General features: G+C 48.8%; 1 protein-coding gene across 1 annotated transcript in view; it reads left to right on the forward strand.

Moving 5' to 3' along the window:
* Positions 1 to 26,516, forward strand: part of LOC144952958 (uncharacterized) — a 44,900-nt gene that overhangs the window by 13,346 nt on the left and 5,038 nt on the right. The window contains exons 4-8 of the mRNA XM_078883444.1: positions 2,774 to 2,846; positions 3,208 to 3,274; positions 4,412 to 6,076; positions 14,170 to 14,204; positions 14,497 to 14,563. Of these exons, the coding sequence (XP_078739570.1) occupies positions 2,774 to 2,846; positions 3,208 to 3,274; positions 4,412 to 6,076; positions 14,170 to 14,204; positions 14,497 to 14,563 (1,907 nt within the window). The remainder of the gene's footprint in view (positions 1 to 2,773; positions 2,847 to 3,207; positions 3,275 to 4,411; positions 6,077 to 14,169; positions 14,205 to 14,496; positions 14,564 to 26,516) is intronic.

The following is a 26,516-nucleotide window of genomic DNA, read 5'->3' on the forward strand; positions in this document are numbered from 1 at the left end:
TTTATTGTGCTTGCTTAATCGCCTCGGAAATTCGGAGTTTTTTTTATCGTATCTCGTCTCAAACACTTGAAGAGCATCCCCAAGTAGCAGCTGCCCCTGTGTGGCACAAGGAGGTGGCCCTGCACCGGTGGCCCTGCACCGTTGGCCCTGCACCGGTGGCCCTGCACCGGTGGCCCTGCACCGGTGGCCCTGCACCGGCCTGCATGTGGACAAGAGCCTGTCAGTAGCGGGCAATGGTTGATGTGGCATCTTGGTTGTGGAGTTTGTTGGTAATGTTTAGAATTTCATCAATTTTGACCCAGACGCCAGCATGCAATGGCCTACTCGTTTTGAATGACACAATAGTATGTTGTACATATACTGGTAAGCAGACGGTGTGTATTTTTTTAAATGGCTTCTTGTTAATTCGATGTAACCTGATGCAGCATATTTCAGTGCAGTAATTAAATTTGGTTAAAATGACTCAATAATTTAGAATTAATACTTATATGATTTTGTCTATAAGGGTCAAACATTGAATAAGTGATGTTAGATTTGAAGTTTTCGTGGCTGCAGGTATCCATACTCTTTGGTTCTTTCGGTAAAGTCACGTAGGTATAAAATAAAAATAAATTAAATCACAACGTCTTGGGCTCAACACAAGCGTCCGTCATCAGGTGGGACAACCACAGCAAGAAGCATCTGCTGAAGTGGGCAAAAGAGGTGCTATTGTCTTCCTAAGATGCGTAAAGAAGGCTCTTCATTTCACCCCACACACAAAGCTCACTTTTCACACAGCTCACACAGCTCACTCACACACAGCTGACTTTCTCACAGCTCACTCATACACAGCTCACTCACACTGACTCATACTGACTCACTCTCACAAACAGCTCACACAGCTCACTCACACTGACTCACACTGACTCACACTCTCACAGCTCATTCTCTCACACAGCGCACTCTCACAGTTCACTCTCACACCCAGCTCACAGCTCGCTCACACTGACTCACACAGCTCACTCACACAGCTCACTCACATACACAGCTCACTGGCACAACTCACAAACAGCTCACACAGCTCGCTCACACACAGCTCGCTCACACACAGCTTGCTCACACAGCTCCCTCACACACAGCTCACTCACACTGACACACGCAGCTCACACTGACACAGCTTACAGCTCACTCACACAGCTCACTCACACAGCTCACTCGCACTGATTCACACTCATGCAGCTCGCACACAGCTCATTCTCTCACAAATCGCACACACAAAGCTCACACACACAGCTCACTCACACACAGCTCACTCTCACAGCTCACTCTCACATACAGCTCACTCAAACAGCTCACACTCACTCGTACTGACTCACTCTCACACACAGCTCACTCACACTGACTCACACACAGCTCACTCGCACACAGCTCACTCGCACACAGCTCACTCGCACACAGCTCACTCGCGCACAGCTCACTCGCAAACACAGCTCACTCACACTGACTCACACACAGCTCACACTGAATCACGCACTCTCACACGCAGCTCACACACAGCTCATTCTTTCACACACACAGCTCGCTCTCAAACACAACTCACACACAGCTCACTGTCACACAGCTCGCTCACACACATACACAGCTCACACTGACTCGCACACACACAGCTCACACACACGCAGCTCACACAGCTCATTCCCTCACACACACAGCTCGCACACACACAGCTCACTCTCACGCACAGCTCACTCACACACAGCTCACTCTCACATACAGCTCATACACACCGCTCACTCACACTGACACACACAGCTCACACTGACTCGCACACACAGCTCACTCACACACAGCTCACTCACACTGACACACACACTCGCACGCAGCTCACACACAGCTCATTCTCTCTTACACACAGATCACTCACACACAGCTCACTCTCACACACAGCTCACTCACACACAGCTCACTGACACTGACTCACACACTTACACGCAGCTCACACAGCTCATTCTCTCTTACACACAGCTCACTCACACACAGCTCACTCTCACACACAGCTCACACACAGCTCACTCACACATAGCTCACTCACACACAGCTCACTCACACACACAGCTCACTCACACACACAGCTCACTCTCACACACAGCTCACTCTCACACAGCTCACTCACACACACAGCTCACTCACACAGCTCATTCACACACACAGCTCACTCACACACAGCTCACTCACACACAGCTCACTCACACACACAGCTCACTCACACAGAGCTCACTCTCACACACAGCTCACTCTCACACACAGCTCACTCACACAGCTCAATCACACACACAGCTCACTCTCACACAGCTCATTCACACACAGCTCACTCACACAGCTCACTCACACACACAGCTCACTCACACACACAGCTCACTCACACACAGCTCACTCTCACACACAGCTCACTCACACTGATTCACACACACTCACACGCAGCTCACACACAGTTCATTCTCTCACACACACCTCACTCCCACACACAGCTCACTCACACACTGCTCACTCTCACAAAGCTCACTCATACACAGCTCACTCACACTGACTCTCTCACACACAGCTCACTCACACTGACTCACGCACATACATTAACATAATATATTCGTGAAAGCCGTCGCGAGTTTATTGCGACGAGTTTGGCACCAGCGCCCCACCCCTCCTACGTATGGGCCGGGCTCATTAACATAATTCATTTAAGTTAACAGAGCCGCTCATTGTGGGAGGGGAGTGTATCGTACCCAGCAAGTGACGTCATGTCACCACCTGCTGCGTGACGTCACGCGGTAACAGGAAGTTTCCGCTCCGCCCGTCCACTGAAATCCGAGGTGAGAAATTCTCATCGCGGTTGTGGTTCTTGTGGTGGTGGTGGTTGTGGTGGTGGTTGTGGTTGTGGTGGTGGTTGTGGTGGTGGTTGTGGTGGTGGTTGTGGTGGTGGTTGTGGTGGTTGTGGTTGTTTACCGAGGTAGAGCCTCGCTCTCTCTCGTAGGGATGTCAATTGAGTAGCAGCGAGCATGGAAGCGATGTCCAGGTTGGAATATTACAACGCGGGGCCTTGCCTCTTGCCCTCGCCTGATCGCATTTGCTTCAATTCTCTCGCTTAAATTGAATTTGTCTTGACCTGGCTCACTACTTTGTAACTTTGTTTTACTTTAAATATTGACACAGTTTTTTTTTATATTTTACCAGGCCAAGCCCGCTTTAGCTGCTCTACCGCTCTTGTTTTCAGAAGCGACCTGCCCACAACAACAACAAGGTGAGGCTTGTCATCAGCGTGGCGGTGTTCACTCTCTGCATGTGGAGTGGGGACAACAGGAGGATCCGGAGGGAAATCCACGCGACCACGGGGATAGAGAGAGACACGCAAACTCCAAATATACAGCAGGCTTCAGGGTCGGAGAGGTTGTTAACATTTCACCACGGGGAGATAAGAGAGACACGCAGCCTCGGCTATGTTATTAATACTGACCGGTAGGGTAAGGTGATGGTCTTGAAAGGCTCCTCAACAGGATCCTTCTTGATAATGACTTTGAAACCCCCCCTCCCACCTCCTACGCATTTTCCATGAATATGCTAAATTCCTCTTCATATGCACATTCCTTCTGTTAAGGCGCTCTTCCACCTCCAACCCAGTTTATATATAAGCTCCTAGCTTGGTAGTGTCTCATTCTTCACCTGAAGACGGCTGCTTGCGTTGTAGCCGAAACGTCGTGAGAATTGTTTTATTATGTTTTATTTTTATTATTTTATTACTTCCCTTCTACGTGACTTTACCGAAAGAACCAAGAAGATGAATCCCTGCAGTCACGAAAGCTTTAAAGCGTCAAGTGTGTGTTTGCAGTAAAGTCTATTAACTCTTGAACACGGAGGTTATATCAAAATAATAGTTTGTTTTTATTTTCCTCTGGAACTCTTTGTAAGAATTGAAACAGTCAGGAAGTTAACACAGCACACACATGCAGCTGAAGTCAGATCTGTTCATCCCAGCATGCAAGGACATCGTGAGCCTGGTTGGCTTCACACCTCTAAGTTGTGATTGGACATTAATTTATGCATTTCTGCATAACACTATTAGTTTTATTTTCAACACCTTTTGCTATGTCAGTGGAATTTAGCTTTTAGAAATGTTTATTTTGTAGCCAGACAGCCAAAATTGTGTGCTTGGAGTTTTGGGTTAACATTCATTTTGAAGATACGAGGGCTTCCAGGCATGTTTGTGACCATTTGCCTTCTTATTGTGTGCCATTACAGCCCGTGTGATGAATTTGGGACACTTTTTCACTATATCATGAATATATGAATAGGTATAGACGTTTGACTGTGTATATATGCATTCCTCTGTGCATCGATACTGACGTGTAGATGGTGTTGATATCTTTTTTTCTGTCTGCAGCTGTCACTTCTTCTGCATAATTAATCTAATGGAGCAAAGGCACTCTGCGCGGCTCGGTGCATACAGCACGGATCGTACTGGAAATTTGACACGGCACCAGAGAACTCGCACAAGAGAGAAACCCTTCAAGTGCAGTGTGTGTGGGGAGGCATTTTCACATCCATCTGCTCTTAAAAAACACCAGAGAACACACACAGGAGAGAAACCCTTCAAATGCAGTGTGTGTGGGAAGGCATTTTCACATCTATCTGCTCTTCAAAAACACCAGAGAACACACACAGGAGAGAAACCCTTCAAGTGCAGTGTGTGTGGGAAGGCATTTGCACGTTCATGTCCTCTTGTAATACACCAGAGAACACACACGGGAGAGAAACCCTTCAAGTGCAGTGTGTGTGAGAAGGCATTTGCACGTTCATGTTCTCTTGTAATACACCAGAGAACACACACGGGAGAGAAACCCTTCAAGTGCAGTGTGTGTAGGAAGGCGTTTGCACAGTCATCTACTCTTGCAATGCACCAGAGAACACACACGGGAGAGAAACCCTTCAAGTGCAGTGTGTGTGCGAAGGCATTTGCACATTCAATTTCTCTTGTAGCACACCAGAGAACGCACACAGGCGAGAAACCCTTCAAATGCAGTGTGTGTGGGAAGGCGTTTGCACAGTCATCTACTCTTGTAGAACACCAGAGAACACACACGGGAGAGAAACCTCTCAAGTGCCGTGTGTGTGGGAAGGCGTTTGCACGGTCATCTACTCTTGGAAAACACCAGATAACACACACGGCAGAGAAACCCTTCAAGTGCAGTGTGTGTGGGAAGGGGTTTGCACGTTCATCTACTCTTGTAGACCACCAGAGAACACACACAGGAGAGAAACCCTTCAAGTGCAGTGTTTGTGGGAGGGCGTTTGCACTTTCATCTCCTCTTGTAGCACACCAGAGAACACACACGGGAGAGAAACCCTTCAAATGCAGTGTTTGTGGGAAAGCGTTTGCACAGTCATCTACTCTTGGAATACACCAGAGAACGCACACGGGACAGAAACCCTTCAAATGCCGTGTGTGTGGGAAGGCGTTTGCACAGTCATCTACTCTTGTAGAACACCAGAGAACACACACGGGAGAGAAACCTCTCAAGTGCAGTGTGTGTGGGAAGGCGTTTGCACGTTCATCTCGTCTTGTAGCACACCAGAGAACACACACGGGAGAGAACCCCTTCAGGTGCACTCCTTGCAGGAAGACGTTTGCACTTGCATCAAATCTTCATGCACACCAGAGAACACACAAGCATCAGAAGATCCAGAAGGAGTGGAGTCTGAAATTAGCTTGTGAAAGTCAAAGTGCCGCAATGAGCCCATCCCTCATTAAACAAGAACCGGAAGAAAATCCCAGCTTGGACACTTTTAAAGGTATCAAGGTGAAATATGAAGAGGTGAAGGTGAAATCTGAAGAAGTGTTGGTCAAGAGCGAAGAAGTGAAGGTAAAATGTGAAGATGAAGATTTAACTCCAAAATCAGACCTTCACATCGATAGAGGCAACATGAAGCAGGAGGAGAATTCTGACTGTGAGGCAGAGCGAGGCAACTCCCAGCAGTTTGTGGAAGTTGAGGTGTGGGTGGACTTCCTCTGTAACAATACAAAGTCAAATGTAGACCCGGTAGATGTGTAGCTTGAGATTATGTCGCTCCAATAGACGCACCTTTGTCACAGGCCTTTAATGACAAGAATGTGAAGTTGAACGCACAATTCCTAGGTTCAACCTGCAGGGTAAGAGCGGCCAGTCTTTGTGGACCTGTGGGTTGCGTATATCTCTAACCAGGAGTGAGAGCCAATAAGCTCCCAAGCATTCGCTATGTAATCATAATTGCATTTACATGGTGCTTGCTTAATCGCCTCAGCAACTTGGAGTTTTGTATCGTATCTCGTCTCAAACACTCGAAGAGCATCCCCAAGTAGCAGCTGCCCCTGTGTGGCACAAGGAGGTGGCCCTGCACCGGACTGCATGTGGACAAGAGCCTGTCAGTAGGGGGCGATGGTTGATGTGGCATCTTAGTTGTGGAGTTTGTAGGTAATGTTTTAGAATTTGATAAATTTTGACCCAGACGCCAGCATGCAATGGCCTCGTTTTCAATTACACAATATTATGTTGTACATACACTGTTAAGCAGACGGTGCGTATTTTTTTAAATAACTTATTGTTAATACGATGTAACCTGATTCAGCATAATTAGGTGCAGTAATTAAATTTTGTTAAAATGACTCAATAATTTAGAATTAATACTTGTCTGATTGTGTGTGTACATGTAGCATTTTGTCTAAGGGTCAAACATTGATTAAGTGATGTTAGGACAAAGTGTGTGTTTTGGAAGTAACCTGGATAGTTCACTCTGGTGAGACCCGTTGTTTTTGTGATACAGGTCAAAGGGTACTTTTGTGTTTTCAGGAAGCATCTCCCTTTGGAGCAACTCATTGTCTTTGAAATAGGGAGCTCATTCGGATCATTCATCAGTTACAAGGCATACCACTCAAAAGTTACACGAATAGGAGGTACATTCTCTACAACACAAATTATAATTTTGTATTACATGTTGATGTAGATTTTGTCGAACTAGGACTAGAAATTCTCCTTGCTGATTAACGTTTGAATGTTCACAACCATGGGTTGAAGCAAGCCCCTCACAACCTTTTACGGCCTTGGGCCAGGAAAGTCATGAAAAAAACTGCGCACGAACGACGCATCCACGCAAGCTCCCGATGGTCCGTTTTGAAGTTTGAAAATGAAACAACGTTGAATTGTATTATGTTTTGAATTAGATAATTGATTTCTTCATTAAAAGCTTATATCATTTTACATCTGGTAGACTTAATCGAAAATGACATTTCGTGTAAATTTCCTCTCGTCGTTAAGTAGATGGCCTTGCCGGGGATTTGGTTCAATGCGGACTTTCACCTTGTTGGGATCGCGGGATCGAGATAAGGCGACACAGAGCTGGCTGTGCGAGAAGACCGCCGTCCGTAGATCGATTCCAACGTGATCGAACGTCTGTCCCTGCGCCTCCGTCGTTCATACAGGGGGTGCGTAGGTTTGCAGCGCCCCCTGCATGAAAACGACGGAAAGTGCAGCGTTCGTCACAGATAGATGAAGTTATGCGCTTATATAAGAGTATAGCCAGTGGGTTTCAAAGTACCTTCGTCTTACAGCAATCAATTTCGCGTGAGCCCAACGCATTAAAACAATGCTCAGCTGAGCGGGGCAAGCCACGGTGTGGGGGGGGGGCACCTTATATATGTCACGTGCCGTAGCTCACGTGACTTCTGCCGCGAAAATGTCTGGATGTTTTAATCTGATGACGACTGCTTGTGTTGTGATCGAAACGTCGCGATTTATTTTATTATTTTATCTTTTCTACGTACGTGACTTTACCGAAAGAACCAAAGAGTATGAAAGACGTCTTGTCTGCTGATCTTGTTCATATCTGTGTACATCGATATCCCACATTGCTTACATATACACGCCACACTGAAATTAATATAAACTAGAACGACTTCCGGTGATGGGCAAAGATCGAGAAAACTCTTTCCATGGAGTGAGTTAAGTGTTTTCGATTCAACATCTCTGTCTGTCTTTGTCTCTGTTGCCTCTGTGTGTCTCTCTCTGTCTCCTCTATCTTTCTCTGTCTCTGTATTCCTCTTGTCTGTGTCTGTCCGCCTGTCTTGTGTCTGTGTGTGTCTATCAGCGTCTGTCACACCGGAGTCAACGACTGTCAATAGCAGCACACGCCCGTTTAACTCCCACGGCTACACGCCACTCAAACTTGCTCCGAACACACAAAGACAAAGATCCCCCATATAGCCTGGACAGAATGTCGGGGCAAGGGCCCAAGCCTTGTCCCTCGTTTTCATGAGCTTAGTAATCAAAGGATCAAACCATGGTGGGCGGTTCCCTTTAGTTTTAAATCTAACCAATGGAGCATTTTTGTCAAGAATTTGGAGAAACGTGTACCTGAAGATCTCCCAAGCCGTAGTCAGGTTTGGAATTTCAGAGACCTTGTCAATATCCAAGTGAAGCACATCATTAGTAAATGCCTGAATGCTCAAGTGTCTCATGGAGTGCTTCTCAACCAATTTAGGGGGGGCTTTGGGTCTGGCTGATGATCTCACCCCAAATATGAAGGAGTGATCACTAAGGTTATTACCCAGAACACCAGTCAGTGCGATATTGTGAGGGTCATTTGTCAATAGGACGTCAAGCAAACATGACTATCCCGGATTTTTTAGGTTGGGTCTTGTGGGGACATTTATTAATTGAAATAGGTTAAATTCATCTGTAAAATTTGTGGCCACGGCCTGCGATTTTAGCCAATTCCAATTTAGATCACCTACTAAAACGATTTCACCTTTAGGGAGGCCCCCAAGAAGCTCTCTCAGTGCAGACGCAGCTTCAACATCCCTACCACTAGGTGGTCTAAAGCAGCACACTACCAATATCTGTTGATTATTCTGAGAGCAAGACCTTCAAAGCAAGTTTTTTTAAACAAGGAGTGAGCTGGTGAACATGCAATAGTATTACAAATATAGATGGCAATTCCACCTCCTTTAGATCCTCGGTCAAGCCCAAAAAGGTTGTAGTTGTCAATCGTAATCTGGAAGTCATTTACAGCAGGAGTGAGAAATGTTTGTTAGGCAAAAAATGTCCGGGTCCAGACTTGCCACTTCTAGTTTTAGTTGACTTAATTTAATCACAAGCCCTCTGATGTTGACGTGTAGAACACCAACACCTTTTCTGCCAGAAAAATCTACGTAATTATACGATTTCTTTGAGCCAGGATGAAGCTCAATACCACCCAGAAATAAGAAAAGTAGAATTAATAGTTTGCACAGGTATTTTCTGTGAAAGGATGACGAGCAGCGAACATTGGACGAATATCAGCAACTCGCAGATGGTGATATTCTTAAGAGCAGATTGAAGTTTGGAAGGAGTGCTGGTGAAGTAATGGGACAAAGATAGGGTTGAAAATGATTCAATGATGGAGTGCATAATTGTCTATACGCTGTTTCATTAGCAGGTGTAGTGGCAAATTGAGCAACAAGTATGGACGCGAAGTAACGAGGGTAGCCGTTTGTAGAGTTGAGTGTGGCACTAGATATGGCCGGGAGGAACAACAGTAGGATATACAGCAGGAGAATTGCCATCTTTAAAATATCAGGGGTATACTCTTAGTTCTTTCAGTAAAGTCACGTAGGTAAAAAATGAAATAAAAATGTATAAAAATAAAACAATGAAAATCACTACGTCGTGATTCACTTTGCAGGATCAAAGGTGCAACATCAATACCTTTGTCAAGGTTTATCTTGCCTACTTAAAAAATTGGGCTCCTCACAAAGTGTGTAAAATCTGTGTTGAAACTTTGCGATCATGGTCTAAAGGAAAGAATGCTAAGCTGAAGTTTGGTGTGCCAATGGTTAGGAGAGAACCTACAAACCATTTGGATAACTGCTACTTCTGCCTTGTCAATGTAAAAGGTTTCAATAAGAAAAACAAACAACATTTACAATACCCAGATATCCCATCTACCAGATGACCAGTTGAGCACTGTGAGGAAATACTTGTGCCTGTATTTACTGAGCTACCAGAGATTTATGCTGAATCCCTCAGTTTACCTGTTTATACAGATGATGATGATGCTCAGATAGAATATACGTCATCTGATGCAGATTGTGATAAAATGTATCTGTTTAGTCAGCCTGAATTGAATGATCTTGTAAGATATTTGTATTTGCCAAAGCAGTCTGCTGAATTGATGGCTTCCAGGCTGCAAGAGAAAGGACTACTCAGACCTGGTACTACTGTCCCCTTTTATCGTAACAGAGAAGCAGTACTTCCATTCAGATGGCCAACTTATTCTAGATTTGAAGCTTTCGTGACTGCAAGGAATCATCTTCTTAGGTTTTTTCGGTAAAGTCACGTAGAAAGTAAAACTTGTTTATTGTAATGATGCTGAAGGGCTTCTTCTCAATATGGGACTGCCCGCATATGATTAAAGTGAATGGAGACTTTTTATTGACAGTAGTAAAAGGAGTTTGAAATGTGTTACTTCACAACAGAAATATATATGGTTCAATCCCAATAGGACACTGTAAAAATGAATGAAGAATATGCCAACATCAAGATTGTTCTGGATAGATTGGAATACCATGTTCATGGATGGCTAATTTGTGTTGATTTGAAAATGGTTAATTTTCTGCTGGGTCAGCAAGGAGGTCACACCAAATACCCTTGTTTCCTGTGCTACTGGGACAGTAGGGCTACATTAGAATACTGGGTTAAACAGAACTGGCCACCAAGAATCAGTTTGACGCCTGGTGACAAGAACATCAAGAATGAGCCTCTGGTTGATAGGAATACAATTGTATTTCCCCCACTGCACATAAAACTTGGGTTAATGAAGCAATTCGTCAAAGCTCTTGATCACACTGGAGACTGCTTCAGCTATATATGTTCAACCTTTTCAAGTCTCAGTGCCGAGAAGAAAAGGCAGGAATATTTGTTGGCCCTCAAATAAGAACACTCATCAGGGATCCACACTTTGTTACAACAACGACTGCGGCAGAGGCTAGAGCTTGGAATGCATTATCTGATGTGGTGCGGAATTTCCTTGGGAACAGGAAAGTGGACAACTATCGAGAGATTGTGGAGGAGCTGCTCTTGAGTTTCCAAGCACTTGGATGTAGAATGAGCATCAAGGTTACATAGTCACTTGGCTAAGTTTCCAGAGAACATGGGTCACGTGAGCAAAGAGCAAGGTGAACGCTTTCGTCAAGACATTAAAGTTATGGAAGAACGTTACCAAGACCATGGGTCTTAAACATGATGGCAGATTAATACTGGTCCTTGATGAGAGACATTCCATAAGCTGTACATCGGAGATCGTCAAAGAAGAGGTCGTTTATGGAGATGTAACATCACTATTGTGAATGACCTTTTTGTACATATTTTTATTATCTTCACAATTCAATTCTTACATTCACTCACATTGATATGCAGTCACTCTCACAACTTTGTGCTACGGCTCATTAAATGTTTGGTTCATTATTATTGTATCTTATCTTATTCTTATATGGATGTCTGTTTAGCTATTCGTATATGAGCATACATTTGCTGATTTGATTGAAAATGCAATATTTCATATCCCAAAAATATGATGTGATACACAAAAACTGATGCCAGATTTGGAATCAGCACCCCAAAATTACCTTAAAACCGTTGGAATACCTTATGCCAGAAAAAGTGTGACCAGTGTAATTTTAACTCAATAAACAAATAAAAATAAACCCAACATTTCAATAAATATCCTTGTATTTGTATTACAATAAATATAGACACGTACATTTATATTTGAAAGTGCATAAATGTACACAAATTAACAAAAAAATAATACAAAAGCGGAGTGCTTTAGTCAAGGCACTAACGGACTAGGCCCTAAATCACATTCAAACTCATTAACACTAAATAAACGTAATCTTGTTCTCTCTGCCTGTGTCCTTTCTTTGGAATTTTCACACTTAAATTCTAACTTAGCAATCTTTGAAATACGTAATCAACCGGGCTATGCGTTAATTGTGTGCTGACCGACTCTCTGTGTTGCATTACATTACATTTCGATATTTTACTAGGTTATTTAATTTTAGTGTGCCTTTCTAATTTTCAAGCTTGTGTACCGTACCACGTTGCCATCTTGCTTACCGCTGTCTGTTCTCTCTGCCTGGGTCCTCTCTGGAATTTTCACACTTAAATTCTAACTTAGCAATCTTTCAAATACGTAATCAACCGGGCTATGCGTTAATTGTGTGTTGACCGACTCTCTGTGTTGCATTACATTACATTTCGATATTTTACTAGGTTATTTAATTTTAGTGTCTTTCTCCTGATTTTCAAGCTTGCATGCCGTGCCGCGTCGTCATCTTACTTGCAGCAGCATCACGTTGCCGTCCACTTATTGACATGCTAATTTTTTCTCTACCCCCTCCCTCTCTCCGCCCCCGCCCCCCTCTCTATATTTAAGGCACAGTCACAGAAACGACCTCTCTCTTTGTGCCGATATGTGTCCTCTCTCTGTGTGTCCTTGTGATGTCTGTCTGCTTGTATGTCTGTCTATAGTTTTCTAGTTAGATTTTTGTTGCTATTTCTTTTATGCCTGATGATGATTGCTTGTGTTGCAATCGAAACGTCGTAATATGGTATTATTTAATTTATTATTTTATCTTTAGACGTGACTTAACCGAAAGAACCAAAGAATAAATAAACGTAGTTAATAAAACTTACAATTAGAATAAATAAACATTCATTTGTATTGTAATGAATACCGTAATGAATACAGACACGTACATTTATATTGACATTCACGAGAGAGATGAAGGAAAGTCATGATTACGGACAAATGGAAAAAGAACACGATTAAACCCCCCTGCACGCGCCAATGTAAACACACACAGCTCACTCACACAGCTCACTCACACTCACTCACACTGACTCACTCACACTGACTCACTCACACTGACTCACTCAAACTGACTCACTCACACAGCTCACTCACACAGCTCACTCACACAGCTCACTCACACAGCTCACTCACACAGCTCACTCACACAGCTCACTCACACTGACTCACTCACACTGACTCACTCACACTGACTCACACTCACTCACACTGACTCACACTCACTCACACTGACTCACACAGCTCACTCACACAGCTCACGCACACAGCTCACTCACACAGCTCACTCACACAGCTCACTTACACTGACTCACTCACACTGACTCACTCACACAGCTCACTCACACACAGCTCACTCACGCACACAGCTCACTCACACAGCTCATTCACACACACAGCTCACTCTCACTCAGCTCACTCACACATGCAGCTCATTCTCACTCATTCTCACACACATGTTATACAGTTATACTCACGCAGCACAACTCACGCCGCCGCACACGCCGTTCGTGAGCACCTAACACAAAGATCCCTGTATAGCCTTAACAGACTGTAGGGGCAAGTGCTGTTAGCGAGCACCTAATAAGGGTGGGACGGCACACGAGGGGTGGGTGGCCAGCACCACGCCCGGCCGCCTTTGTCTCCCTCGTGGCGATGTTTACACACCGCACCGGGTCCTCGTTTGAGGCTGAGTCGACGTAGGGGAGGCTCAGGACCGGTTCAGAGACTCGTCACTGGCGGTGTTGGCCACGAGCGGGAATGGAACTCGGCTGGTCGGTGCGGAGCGCAGCGCTCACCACGACACTGCCGCTCCGCTTCTGTCAACAAACTTGAACTTTGACCCCGCTCTTTGACGTCACCACTTAGCGTGACCTCATCAACGTCAAACGCCCGGGGAAATAGACCTTGCTAGTGACGTCATGTCACCCACTACCGACCACCGCGCTCTTGAGAGTGACGTCACCTCCCCTCAGCCGCTGCCGATATCTGTTCCAGTGACAATCTTTATTTGGGCAAAACTACGCCCGGTGACTGGCCGCTCATTAACATAATGTATTCGTGAAAGCAGTCGCGAGTTTATTGCGACTAGTTCGGCACCCGCGCCCCACCCCTCCTACAGATGGGCCGGCTCATTAGCATAATTTATTTAAATTAAACCGCTCATTGTGGGAGGGGAGTGTTTTCGTACCCCGCAAGTGACGTCATGTCACCTACTGCCGCGTGACGTAAGGAGGTAACAGTGACGTAGTAAGGTAACAGGAAGCTGCCGTTCCGCCCGTGCGCTGAAATCCGAGGTGAGAAATTCTCATCGCGGTTGTGGTGGTTGTGGTTGTTTTGATGGTGATGGTTGTTGTTTACCGAGGTAGAGACTCGCTCTCTCTCTTGTTGGGATGTCAATTGAGTAGCAGCGAGCATGGAAGCGATGTCCAGGTAGGAACTTTACAACGCGGGGCCTTGCCTCCTGCCCTCGCCTGATCGCATTTGCTTCAATTCTCTTGCTTAAGATAATTTGTCTTGACCTGGCTCACTACTTTGTAACTTTATTTTACTTTAAATATTGACACAGTTTTTTTTATATTTTACCAGGCCAAGCCCGCTTTAGCTGCTCTACCGCTCTTGTTTTCAGAAGCGACCTGCCCACAACAACAACAAGGTGAGGCTTGTCAACAACGTGGCGGTGTTCACTCTAGACGCGTGGCGGTGCTCACTCTCTACATGTGGAGGGGAAACCGGGGGATCGGGAAGGAAATCCACGCAACCACGGGGAGAGAGAGACACGCAGCCTCGGCGATGTTAATTGTACCTCAATGAATTACTTGGTAGAGTGAGGAAGCATTAATACTGAGCAGGTGAAGGTGGCCAGGTGTGGGTCTAGACACACCACCACCTGTGAACCATGCCAGTGTGTGACAGTGGTGAAGCCAGTGGGGGTGGGGTGGCACATGCCCCCCAACGATCCGATCGAAATCCCAAATTTCGATTGGATCATTGGGGTTTAATAGTAACTAGCGTCACTACCCGGCTTCGCCCGGGACTTGGATTCTTGTCTTGAATTCATTTAATATTCCCTTATTTCACTGAAATATTTTTTTATTATTGAAAGAATGAAAAAAGCCAAAACAAATCAATTTACCTAAATCGGATATTTTCACTCAATTCAACCTTAACCCACTTCTACGTAAACTCGATTTGGCCACTCGGTAAGGGAATGACAAGGTGAGCTGAAAATAGTCGCGTTCACTTAGAAATTCCAGACAGTAAATGCTGTGAAAATTTCATGATGCCAGAGCTCAGCGTTGTAGAGGTTTTGCTGCTTCAAACAAACAGATGTAAATTCTGCTTTATATTTAAGACTAGCAGTCGCCGCCCGCTTCGCGGGCGGTGTGCATATACTTGGTTGATGGGGAGTTGAAAGTGGCTGGACACAATATACATATTTTGGTGATTGTTTTATGTTTATTTTTGTGAGGTTATATTATTTTAATGAGACGCTCAATCGACGGTATTCAAGAATACAACTTATTCAAATATAGAATGCAACTTATTCAAATATATCTGGCGATACACGATATTCTTCGTGTACACTCCGTCTTCCTCCTCGTCGTCAGGTCCCTCAATAAGCGCCTTGATGTTGGATCTTGCCGTGACTCGCGATATTGCCACGTACAGTTGGCCGTGCGAGAAGCATGGCGTTGGTAGATATAATCCCAGGTTGTGAACAGTTTGCCCTTGCGCCTTGTTGATGGTCATCGCGAAGGCTGGGACAATGGGGAACTGTTTGCGCCGAAGTCGAAATGGGAAGTCCTTCGTGTCCAATTCGCGGCGGATATGGTTGTTCTCAAGCAGCGAGTCCAAGACCAAGTGTGGGTACTCGGAAAGCTGCAGGAGGTCGTCAAAGTCCGACAGAGCGATCCCACCTGCCGTGAGGAACTCGTGGAGGCTGTGAAGGGTCTTTAACTTTACCATTTCTTTTATTTTCTTTGATGCTGCTAATCCTGCATAATGCACGGGTATAAGTAGTACTAATCACATACCTGCATTTCCCATATCCCCTCCCTTTGATGCTGCTAATCCTGCATAATGCACGGGCATAAGTAGTACTAATCACATACCTGCATTTCCTATATCCCCTCCCTTTGATGCTGCTAATCATGCATAATGCACGGGCATAAGTAGTACAAATCACATACCTGCATTTCCCATAAATATGCTAAATTCCTCTTGATATGCACATTTTATTGTGAAGTCGCCATTTCCCCCCCTTCCAACCCAGCTTATATATATGCTCCAAGCACGTGTGCTGTTTCATTCAGACGCTGTCGCCTCGACAGACCTGGTTTTCACCTGAGGACGGCTGCTTGCGTTGTGGCCGAAACGTCGTGAGAATTATTTTATTATGTTTACATTTTTTAATTGTATTACTTCCCTTCTACGTGACTTTAACGAAAGAACCAAGAAGATTTACCATTTCTTCTTTGTTGGTCAGCTGGCGGTACTGGTACTCGTAATCCCGAGCCAATTCGTCGTAGAATTTATCCCAGAGAGCCTTCGTATCTGCTGGCATGGAATACAGCAGTATCGTAGCGAAGAGTTGACGAAGCTGGTACGGCATCTGAAAGAGCGAGGCTTCTTCCAGACACGCAACCCATTCGCCATCGCTCCCAAGGTAGCCTGCTCGCATGGCTGCTTCCAGCGGTTTGTTTTATTTTATTTTATTCGTAACGCACCATCCATATGCGCTCCACCATCCACCATGCCCTTGCATCGCAAAGACACAGCTCCGGTGTGCGTCAGCGTGTGCGCCATCCACAGTGACATTGGTCAGCAATTGCACCGTTCCGATCGCACACAGGTTGGCCCCTGCATCCTCCGTCTTTATGTACACACACAGACAGATGCGCTATGGGGCCACCTATTTTTTTCTTATATTAAAATGTATTTTGTTGGTGTGTTTACGTTTACGTATTCCCATTGTGGGTGTTGTACGCATGCATCAGATTTTTGGGTTCCTCAGATGGTATCAGAGGTGTGGGTCACTCCATTTCTCAATCGAACAATAACGGGGATCATTTAAGTTATGGCAGCTTGCAGATAGAAACATTGCATGATCGTATACTAATAATGACAAAATTTGTACCCCAGTGGAGGGCATCCCCCACCCGGCGCTTCTTACCGGTACTGTGAGACTTACAAATCCAGACCTCTCCTCCTCCTGAAGCGTTCACAATACCCTGTGGTAGTGTAGTAACGCTCACGACTCGTTCACACCGGAGTTGGAGGCACACTTGTTTATTTAACACCAACGTTGTGACATACACATTTGAGGGGGTATCGGCCCCCTCACCCGTCTATCTGAGGACACACCTCTCTAGCTAACCCTAGCCTGCCTCTGAGTCCTCCACTAATGGGCTAGGGGAGGCTATCTTGGCCCGACACTGGTCAGTCGGGCCCGGTACCCAGAGTCCAGACCAGCACTGGCTCTGGCCCTGGTACCACGCCACTGGCTCGAGCCTGCGCGGTCCTGATAAGGACGGCGTACCAGGGGGAGTCCAGGGCTCTCTCTAAGGCGTCTTCCGTCTTCTCTCCTTTAGCTAAACATCACTCCCGAGCCCTTCGATACATTCCCCTTTTATACCCAACCCCTCCCTGAGGGGTGGGGCCCCGGGGGATCATAACGACCGAATCGACCCCCCAGGGTGTCTGGCGCGGACGTCGCAGAGGGCACCTGCTCGTGCACTCATGTAGCCCCGCCTACTGTGTTTGTTTACCATAGGCTGCCATGCATAACGGGCTCTCTCTCTAACACCCCTACATCACTCCCCCCCGCATAGCATGCAGCCGTCCCGGCTGCCAACATACAAAAATTTGACAATAAAGGTGCCTTCACCCCCTGACCGCGCGTGTGCCTCACTATTTTTGAACAATAACAGGAACCAGAACAAGAACGCAACAGCAAGATGAGAAAACAACCCGTCGCACCCCCCCCGAATAAATACGAATTCCGTAAAAAAAACAGCCTATATACAATCAGCAGGGAACCCACCCCGCACACACAACACACGGTGAAGCCAACATATGTACATCCGAGGAGTGGGGAACACACCACCCACACAACACCCAATGAACACAACAGCTATGTACACATTTTCCGGCCTCACAACAGTTTGCGCATTTTAGCGCGCGTCCTTGCAGCGGGCCCCTCACACGGGGTAACCGCGCGTGGCGGACCATCAGGTGGCAATTGTCCGTCTTGGGGTGAGCATTCATCCGACTCCGCGTGACCCTTGGTATCCGCAGGAGGGGTGATCGGGCGTGAGCCCGTCACTCCTGATGCACCTGAAGGTGGCACAGCCGGCAAGGCATTAGGTGATAGCGACGGAGACGGACCCAGCGAGTCGGCCGACCCCCCACATGCTTGGCCACGCGCGTGTGAAGTGTGATTGTGTACCGCAGAGAAGGGTTTTAACCTAGAGGGGTGCACGAACCATCGCCGCTTCCCCCACTTGATGCGCACGCACTGCGGTCGTAACACCTCCACCACTTCCACAGGGCCCCGCCACGGCCGTACCAGTTTAGAGGAGGTTGCCAGTGGCACCTGGGGGCAGTGCAGCCATGCCTTGTCCCCCGGCTTCCACTGCAGCATGTGCGCTCGACTCAATCTGAGGCGCTCATTCGCCTTCTGACGGAGGTCAGAGTTTTGCATTGCAGCATCCCGTGCCTCGGTCAATTTGTCCAGATTAAATTTAACGTGGTCAGCCAGATTAGTTTTTCCCTGCGGCACGGGGATCTGCAACTGGGCACGAACAGGCGGGTCTGGTTCTCGGCCGTACATGAGGTAAAAGGGAGAAAACCCCGTAGCTGCATGGGGTGCCATCCGGTACGCCGCCAAGACCCCCTGAATTTGTAGGTCCCAATCCGTTTGCGAGTCCGAAACTTGTTGTGATAACATGGACGTGATGGTGTGATGCAACCGTTCGACCATCCCGTCAGTTTGTGGGTGATATGGGGAGGTCCGAATTTTCTTTGTGCCCAGGAGATCACAGACTTGTCTGAGTAGTTTACCGGAAAAATTTCTGCCCTGGTCGGTCAGCAGCCTCTCCGGAGCACCTTTGTCCAGGACATAACCCTGAACAAAGGCCTCCACGATGGCTGCTGCCGACTGGTTGGCCAGAGGCCAGGCCATAGGCCAGCGTGTAAAATACTCGACACCAGTCAACAAATATCTATTCCCCCTGGGGGTGGCGGGGAATGGTCCCAAAATGTCCAGAGCGACCAGCTCGTTTATCCTGGACACTTTGATCGATTGCAAGGGCGGGTTAGACTCCCGTGCCGGCGGTTTGCGTTGTGCACATCGAGGGCATGATCCCAACAAATCCCCAACATCCCTCGTCATGCCAGGCCAATAAAAATCAAGTTGCAGCAAGGCGAGAGTCTTTTGGGTCCCCAGGTGTAGGAGGCGCTCATGAGCGGCCCATACCACCCTGCCCCGCAACCCAGTATGGACCACCAGCCGATGTCGACGCGACTTCCCGTCCCAATGCATCAGCAGGCCTTGGCACATTTCCCATGCGTCGGAACCACCTCTTTTTCCCCCCGCCGCACCGCCAACGCGACGTCGCCACCCGAGGAGGGAGACATCCTCCATCTGGAGGCGCCCCCATTCAATGACGGGCAACCCCAACAGGGAATCTTTGCCCTGTTGTTCGATCGAATTAGTAACTACTGTATCGTCGTCGTTGGCGGCCGCCAAGACAGGAACCGATGTGTCCCCTGGAGGTCTGCAACGTCCAGACCCCAGGAGGCATGCACACTCGGAGGTGGTTGGCAAGCGCGACAGAGCGTCCGCGTTGGTGTGGCGAACGCCCTTACGGTATGTGGTTTGGAAATCGTAATCCTGGAGGACCTCCAACCATCGGGACAATTGTCCCGATGGCTGTTGAACCCTCAGGGCGTACTGCAGTGCCGCATGATCTGTGCGGACGGTGAAATGCCGACCGTACAGATATGGGCGATACTGTTGGATGAAATGGACAATTGCCAACAGTTCCCTACGGGTGACACAATATCGTTGCTCCGCTGGAGACAACACCCGACTGCCGTACGCAACCACACGTTCCACGCCGTCAACCACCTGGGAGAGCACGCCCCCAATACCCGTGTTGCTCGCATCGGTGTCGAGCAAGAATGGTTTTGAAAAATCAGGGTAAATCAGGGGAGGAGCGTTTACCAAAGCGTCCCGAAGGGAGCAAAAAGCAGCTTACTCCTCCTGACCCCAGCAGAACCGAACCCCTTTTGATGTTAAAGCGTGTAGGGGTTTTGCTATAGTCGCAAAATTAGCGATGAAGCGTCTATAATACGACACAAACCCAATAAAACTCCTAACCTCTCCCACTGAGGTGGGAGTCGGCCAGGAGCTTACACACTGCGTTTTGGCGGGATCGGTAGAAATACCTGAGCGTCCCACGATGTGCCCCAAATAACGCACCGACTCGCGTAACAAATGGCATTTTTGGGGCTTAAATTTCAAATTAGCAGCCCGCATCTTTAGGAAAACCGCCCGCAACCTCTGGAGATGTTCATCAAAAGTTTTGCCAAAGACAATAACGTCATCCAAATAAATCAGGCACGACTCCCATTGCAATCCAGCCAAAACCAATTCCATCAACCGCTGGAAAGTTGCCGGCGCTGAGTGTAAGCCCATCGGCAACCGGTTGAATTGAAACAGGCCGTGCGGAGTACGGAAAGCAGTTTTAGGCTTTGAATCATCGTCCAGAGGTAGCTGCCAGAATCCCGAAAGTAAGTCCAATGTGGAGAAGAATCGCGCTCCCGCCAAGGCGTCAAGCGATTCGTCCATCCGTGGGAGCGGGTATGCGTCGGCAACCGTAATTTTATTAAGGCGCCGAAAGTCAACGCAAAACCGCAACGAACCGTCCTGCTTCTTAACCAGGACGATCGGCGCTCCCCAAGGGCTGTTGGAGGGAGAAATGATGTCGGCGGCTAGCATGTCATCAACAGCCGATTTGACATGGTCCTTTTCGGCGGGACTCAACCGAAAAGGATTCTGGCGTATTGGCGCGCTGTCACCCGTATCAATATGGTGACGCAGCAGATTAGTGCAGCCCAAATCGTATTTATCCCGACTGAAAACGTCGGAAAATTCCCTTAGTAGTGTCTTAAGACGTTGACGCTCTAAATTTGACAGGTCCGTCGATCCCGCACAAAGCGCCTCGAGCCACCCTTCATCGCTGTCCGAATGTGGTCGCGGTGCAGGGACAGCGCCGACATGACTCGCGACGGGTTCCTCACAGGGCACCGGCGTTGCGTGAGCAAGCACGGTCCCCTGTGGGACCACCACCGTCTGCGAGCCCACATTGAGGACCGCCATGAAGGGTTCTCCTTCCCCTCTCACTATGGTCTGGGCCGGGAGTAAATCAGGTCCACTGACCCCGGCCCTGGACGGTCCCAACAGAACCCCTTGAGCCCCAATGCCCTTAGCGAAGGGCCGCCGAAGTTTCAAAGGAATCAACATTTGCGCCCCCGGAGGAACGCGCACCGTTCTATCTACGAACGCCGGCACCGTCGCGAACGCCGTCCGGCTCGTAGCGGGGGATGGCAGAAACGCCATGCGTCGGCCCGATGGGAGCTCAATGCATCCCTGGTCGATTAATATCCTAATCGGCATTTTGGCCAGGAAGTCCGTCCCCAGCAGGCACGGAACCGCCAGCGAGGAGGAAACAAAAATCGGCCCAGACAATTTAATATCCCCGACACAAATTTGGGCACGAATTTGTCCGATGATGCCAAGTGAACCCCCGTTAGCAGCAAAGAATGGCACGTTAACAGGCATCAAAGGACGGCTTTGGGCAGGGAGAATGTTATAAATCAACTCCGAAATAATGGTCGCCGATGCTCCTGTATCGACCAGGATGCGCACCTCGACCCCATCGATGTGACCCACAACGGCCGACGACCCTGACGACGCGGCTACAACCCGATGGGCCAACACGGACCACTGGCTGGGTTCAATCTGAGTACCCAGAGCGGTGCGTGTTGGTGCCATGGTACGCGATATTGGCCCCCCCTTCGCTGCGGTGTTTGAGTGTGTGACGGGCGTGTGCGTGGGCCAAGCATGAGGGGTGCCGCGACTCGCCGGATTATGATGGTGGAGCTTGTGACGAGGGCCGGCGTCCCGTTGAGGTGTCGTCCTGCGCTGCCCAGGAGAGCGGCACCCCGAGGCGACGTGGCCCCGGATGCCGCAGTTGTAACAGCGTGGAAGCGCTGGTGACGACGATGGATGTTGTAGACGGCTTGAACCGGCCCGGTCCTCCCGTACTCCCGCTCCATGCTGCCGTTGATGGTCGATGGCGCAAACCTCTTCCGCCGGGAGGGTGGCTGCAGCGACGGCACGCCCGCTCGCCGCCTTGCTGGCCTTCCGTCGTTGAGAGGACAGGTTTGCGTGGAGAAGACGGGCCGCTTGGAGGGAGCACATCTCTGCATCGTCCTGTGCGACAATGACGATGTCTAAGTCGTCCGCCAGCAAAAGTATCTTCTCTGTCACCATGGCGTCGACACCCTCGTCATCCATTCGTGGAAAGGCCTCCTTCGCCAGTGCCAGGAGGCTTGTGCGGTACGCCAGGGGCGACTCCTTCGTCCCCCGCTGGCGATCGTAAAAGAGTTGGCGACAGTCCGATGGTGGACCATATACCGCCGACAGCACCTGCATCGCCTTCCGCAGCGTGGAGCGCCTCTCCTTCGAAGCCGATGTTAGAGTGGCGAGGGCGTCGCTGTCGAGAAGTGCTGGCAGCGCGCTGAGAGCCTCGGCGTCTGTCCACTGTGCCATCTCCTGGTGAGCGAGGAAGCGCCGCTGGAAGCCGCCCCAGTCGCCATCCTCGCCCACAAATTCCTTGAGTGGAGGTAGCCGCTGATGTAAGGCAGCGGCTGCAGAGGAAGAACGCACTCCCTCGTCCGCCTCACTCAACTCAGCGTCGGCACGAACCAGCGATGGCATCGCCGGTCGCACCCGTGGTGACGTTCCGCCCGTTGGTGGTGACGCGGCAGGTACTGTACTCCCGCCGTTGGACGCGATGCTTAGAGCGGCCACGCCCTCAACAGCAGCTGCGGCGATGGCGGGAGTTTCAAAATGTTGCTCCGTGGAAATGGCGGGAAGGCGCTGTGATCGTCGGCTGCCGTTGCCCCGTGGCGGTCCCGCAGCCCCCAGCTTGCGTGATGGTGTCGAGCATGGCGGCTGCGGCGTACAGCAGCTCGGTCAGCTTCGCGTGCGCCTCCCTCAGCCCCTCCATCGACGGCTCCCCTTCCTCCAGCTGCTGTGGCGTGGATGCGCCCAGCCCCGGCTGGTCGATGGCATCTTCAGCCGTCTCGGGCCCTCCGACTGCAGTGGTGTCTTCTGCCTCTGGTACCCCGACTCGAGTCGTCCGGCGTGTATCCATGTTCGTACTTTGTTTCACTTCTGACGCCAGATGTAGTAACGCTCACGACTCGTTCACACCGGAGTTGGAGGCACACTTGTTTATTTAACACCAACGTTGTGACATACACATTTGAGGGGGTATCGGCCCCCTCACCCGTCTATCTGAGGACACACCTCTCTAGCTAACCCTAGCCTGCCTCTGAGTCCTCCACTAATGGGCTAGGGGAGGCTATCTTGGCCCGACACTGGTCAGTCGGGCCCGGTACCCAGAGTCCAGACCAGCACTGGCTCTGGCCCTGGTACCACGCCACTGGCTCGAGCCTGCGCGGTCCTGATAAGGACGGCGTACCAGGGGGAGTCCAGGGCTCTCTCTTAGGCGTCTTCCGTCTTCTCTCCTTTAGCTAAACATCACTCCCGAGCCCTTCGATACATTCCCCTTTTATACCCAACCCCTCCCTGAGGGGTGGGGCCCCGGGGGATCATAACGACCGAATCGACCCCCCAGGGTGTCTGGCGCGGACGTCGCAGAGGGCACCTGCTCGTGCACTCATGTAGCCCCGCCTACTGTGTTTGTTTACCATAGGCTGCCATGCATAACGGGCTCTCTCTCTAACACCCCTACAGTAGTACCATAATCATCTCAATAAAGCGATCACTTTCCAATGCCCATTTTGATCCCGGGAGTTACCCGGGTGGTGTCACACTGTACTCATTGTTTTAGCATGTCGCAAATTCCGATATGGCTTGTGCAACGGCCAGAGAGTGACAGCGGCGGGGGGCGGGCTGCAACCTTTTTAGACAGTGTATTCTATTTCAAAGTGCATGGGATTGGCACTCCAAAACATGAAAAATGTACAGTAATGCCAACTGCATCCGTGGCAAACATGATACGCGGACACATGCTGCATATTATGCAACACATGCCCTTACCAGCAGCAGCATGCCGTCCATGGAGACGTGATGAACGTCAATACATAATAATGGTAATAAGCCGGATAGTACCCATTGTACCCATGAATCAGTCAGCTTGGTTGCCCCATGGGGGTATTGACCCATGGGCGAAACTATAGGGGGCGCTACGCAACTGGCCGTGGTCCCGGCAGGTGAAGCTGGCAGCTCAGTCCGCTAAGACTCACTGTATAGCGACCCCTGCCTACTCGTAAGGTAAAGTTGTTTGGGGACTCCACTAATCGCAGCACGCAGCACCCATTTTTTACGTAAATAAACGTAATATTAGCGTAACTACCATTCGCACACTTGCATACACACCACACTCACACAGCGCAGGGTCTGCGCCCACAGTGCACTGCAGCACTGCGGCGCAGACCTTGCCAAACATATGTTATCGCTCTCTTCCAGGCGTGTTAATTATTTAATTTTATCGAATCAAAGTGAGCTGTGGCTTTTTGCCGGCTGTTTTATTTTCATCGAATCAGAGCGAGCTGTTTGGGCGGGTCCGTAAATAAATTAACGTCCAGATACGCACGCAGACGACCAAACCAGCGTAGTTGTTTAAGATAGCAGTTGTACCCGTTCTTTGCACGGATATGTATTGAACTCCAGGGGCGGTTTCTTCATTAGGGCGATTGGGCGACGCACCACCAATGTCATTCAACCACAGAGTCACGCTAGCCGTCACTGTGCCTCTGGATATAGTCCAATCAGCGTCATGTCACGTTCTGTGGAGTACCGCTTCTTTATGGGCGATTTCACTCCGGCTGAGAATCGCCCCGAGTGGCCCCATAGACTTACATTCAAAGATGTTTTTTTTCGAACGGGGGCGCTGCAATGCATTCTCTATGGCTTCCGGGAGGGCATGCACTAACGTGCTTACGTCATCATACGTGCTAACGTCATCATACGTAAGCACGTTTCATCCAACAATATAATTTATCGCCACCTAGTGGAATCTATAATAAAATAAACTTGAGTGGTTTGTTTTAATAGTGAGTATATAAACAAACAAGATGTATTGTAAGAGTCACTTTATTTTTCATTAATATTAAAGAAGTGAAGTTGCCTTTACATGCTTAAGCTGTTAATTTATTCATTGCATGGGTGGACCTTATCCTTATCAATCATCCAGACATTTGCCCCCCCTGAGAGATTTTGCAGGAGCCGCCACTGTTGAACTCCGAGAAGCCAATGGCCTCATCGGCCAGGAGCGAAACGCCACCTAAAATCTCCCGGCACGCTGTTAACAGCTCTATGCATTGCAGAGCGCTTAACTCAGGTGTGTTGCGGGTTGACGCCACACACTTCATGGTCATTCCCCCCCCCCCAAAATACAAAAGTCTATTATTATGCTTTTTAGATTGTGTATAGTATGGAACCTACCCACATGCCAAATTTCAAGTGTGTTGCATGTTGGGAACTATGCTAAACATTTCGAAAAGACACACGTATCCACACATTTCCATTTTATATATAGACTCGCATAAGTACCCGGCGTTGCCCGGGTGAAAAATATATTTCTTAATAACCTTACATATATACACAGATTTCATTGTTATGTAATGTTTGAAAGTTAAATGTATTTTCCCCCCGGGCAACGCTGGGTATATCGAGTTTATACCACAAAGTTGTCGCTTGACACGGGTGGGGTGTCGAGGCCTAGTACCGTGCAGAGCCTCCGGCCTCGCCTAGATTGCCCACCCGGCTGAGGCTGGGTACTGGGCCCGTTAACCCCCCCCCCCCCCGCGCTACAATAATACTGTCTAATCGCTATGAAAAATATATTTCTTAATAACCTTACATATATACACAGATGGGCTGCTACCCCTGCCCCCCCCCCCCCCAGCCACGATCTCCTCGGCCGCTGTGCAGTAATATGTACGGCCTATAGTGTGGTGGGGTGTCGAGGCCTAGTACCGTGCAGAGCCTCCGGCCTCGCCTAGATTGCCCACCCGGCTGAGGCTGGGTACCGGGGCCGTTATTCCCTCCCCCCCCGCGCTACAATAATACTGTCTAATCGCTATAATTTTATTATCTACCGACCCTATAATAGTAATTGCACACATTGTGGTGGGGGGGAGTGAAGAGGACGTGAAACTTTGATGAATTTACCTCAGAGTCGCGTGGTGGGTGTCGAGGCCTAGTAGCGTGCAGAGCCTCCGGCCTCGCCTAAATTGCCCACCCGGCTGAGGCTGGGTACGGGTGCCGTTCCCACCCCCCCCCC

This window comes from Lampetra fluviatilis, chromosome 71 (assembly GCF_964198595.1).
Source record: "Lampetra fluviatilis chromosome 71, kcLamFluv1.1, whole genome shotgun sequence".
Classification (NCBI taxonomy): domain Eukaryota; kingdom Metazoa; phylum Chordata; class Hyperoartia; order Petromyzontiformes; family Petromyzontidae; genus Lampetra; species Lampetra fluviatilis.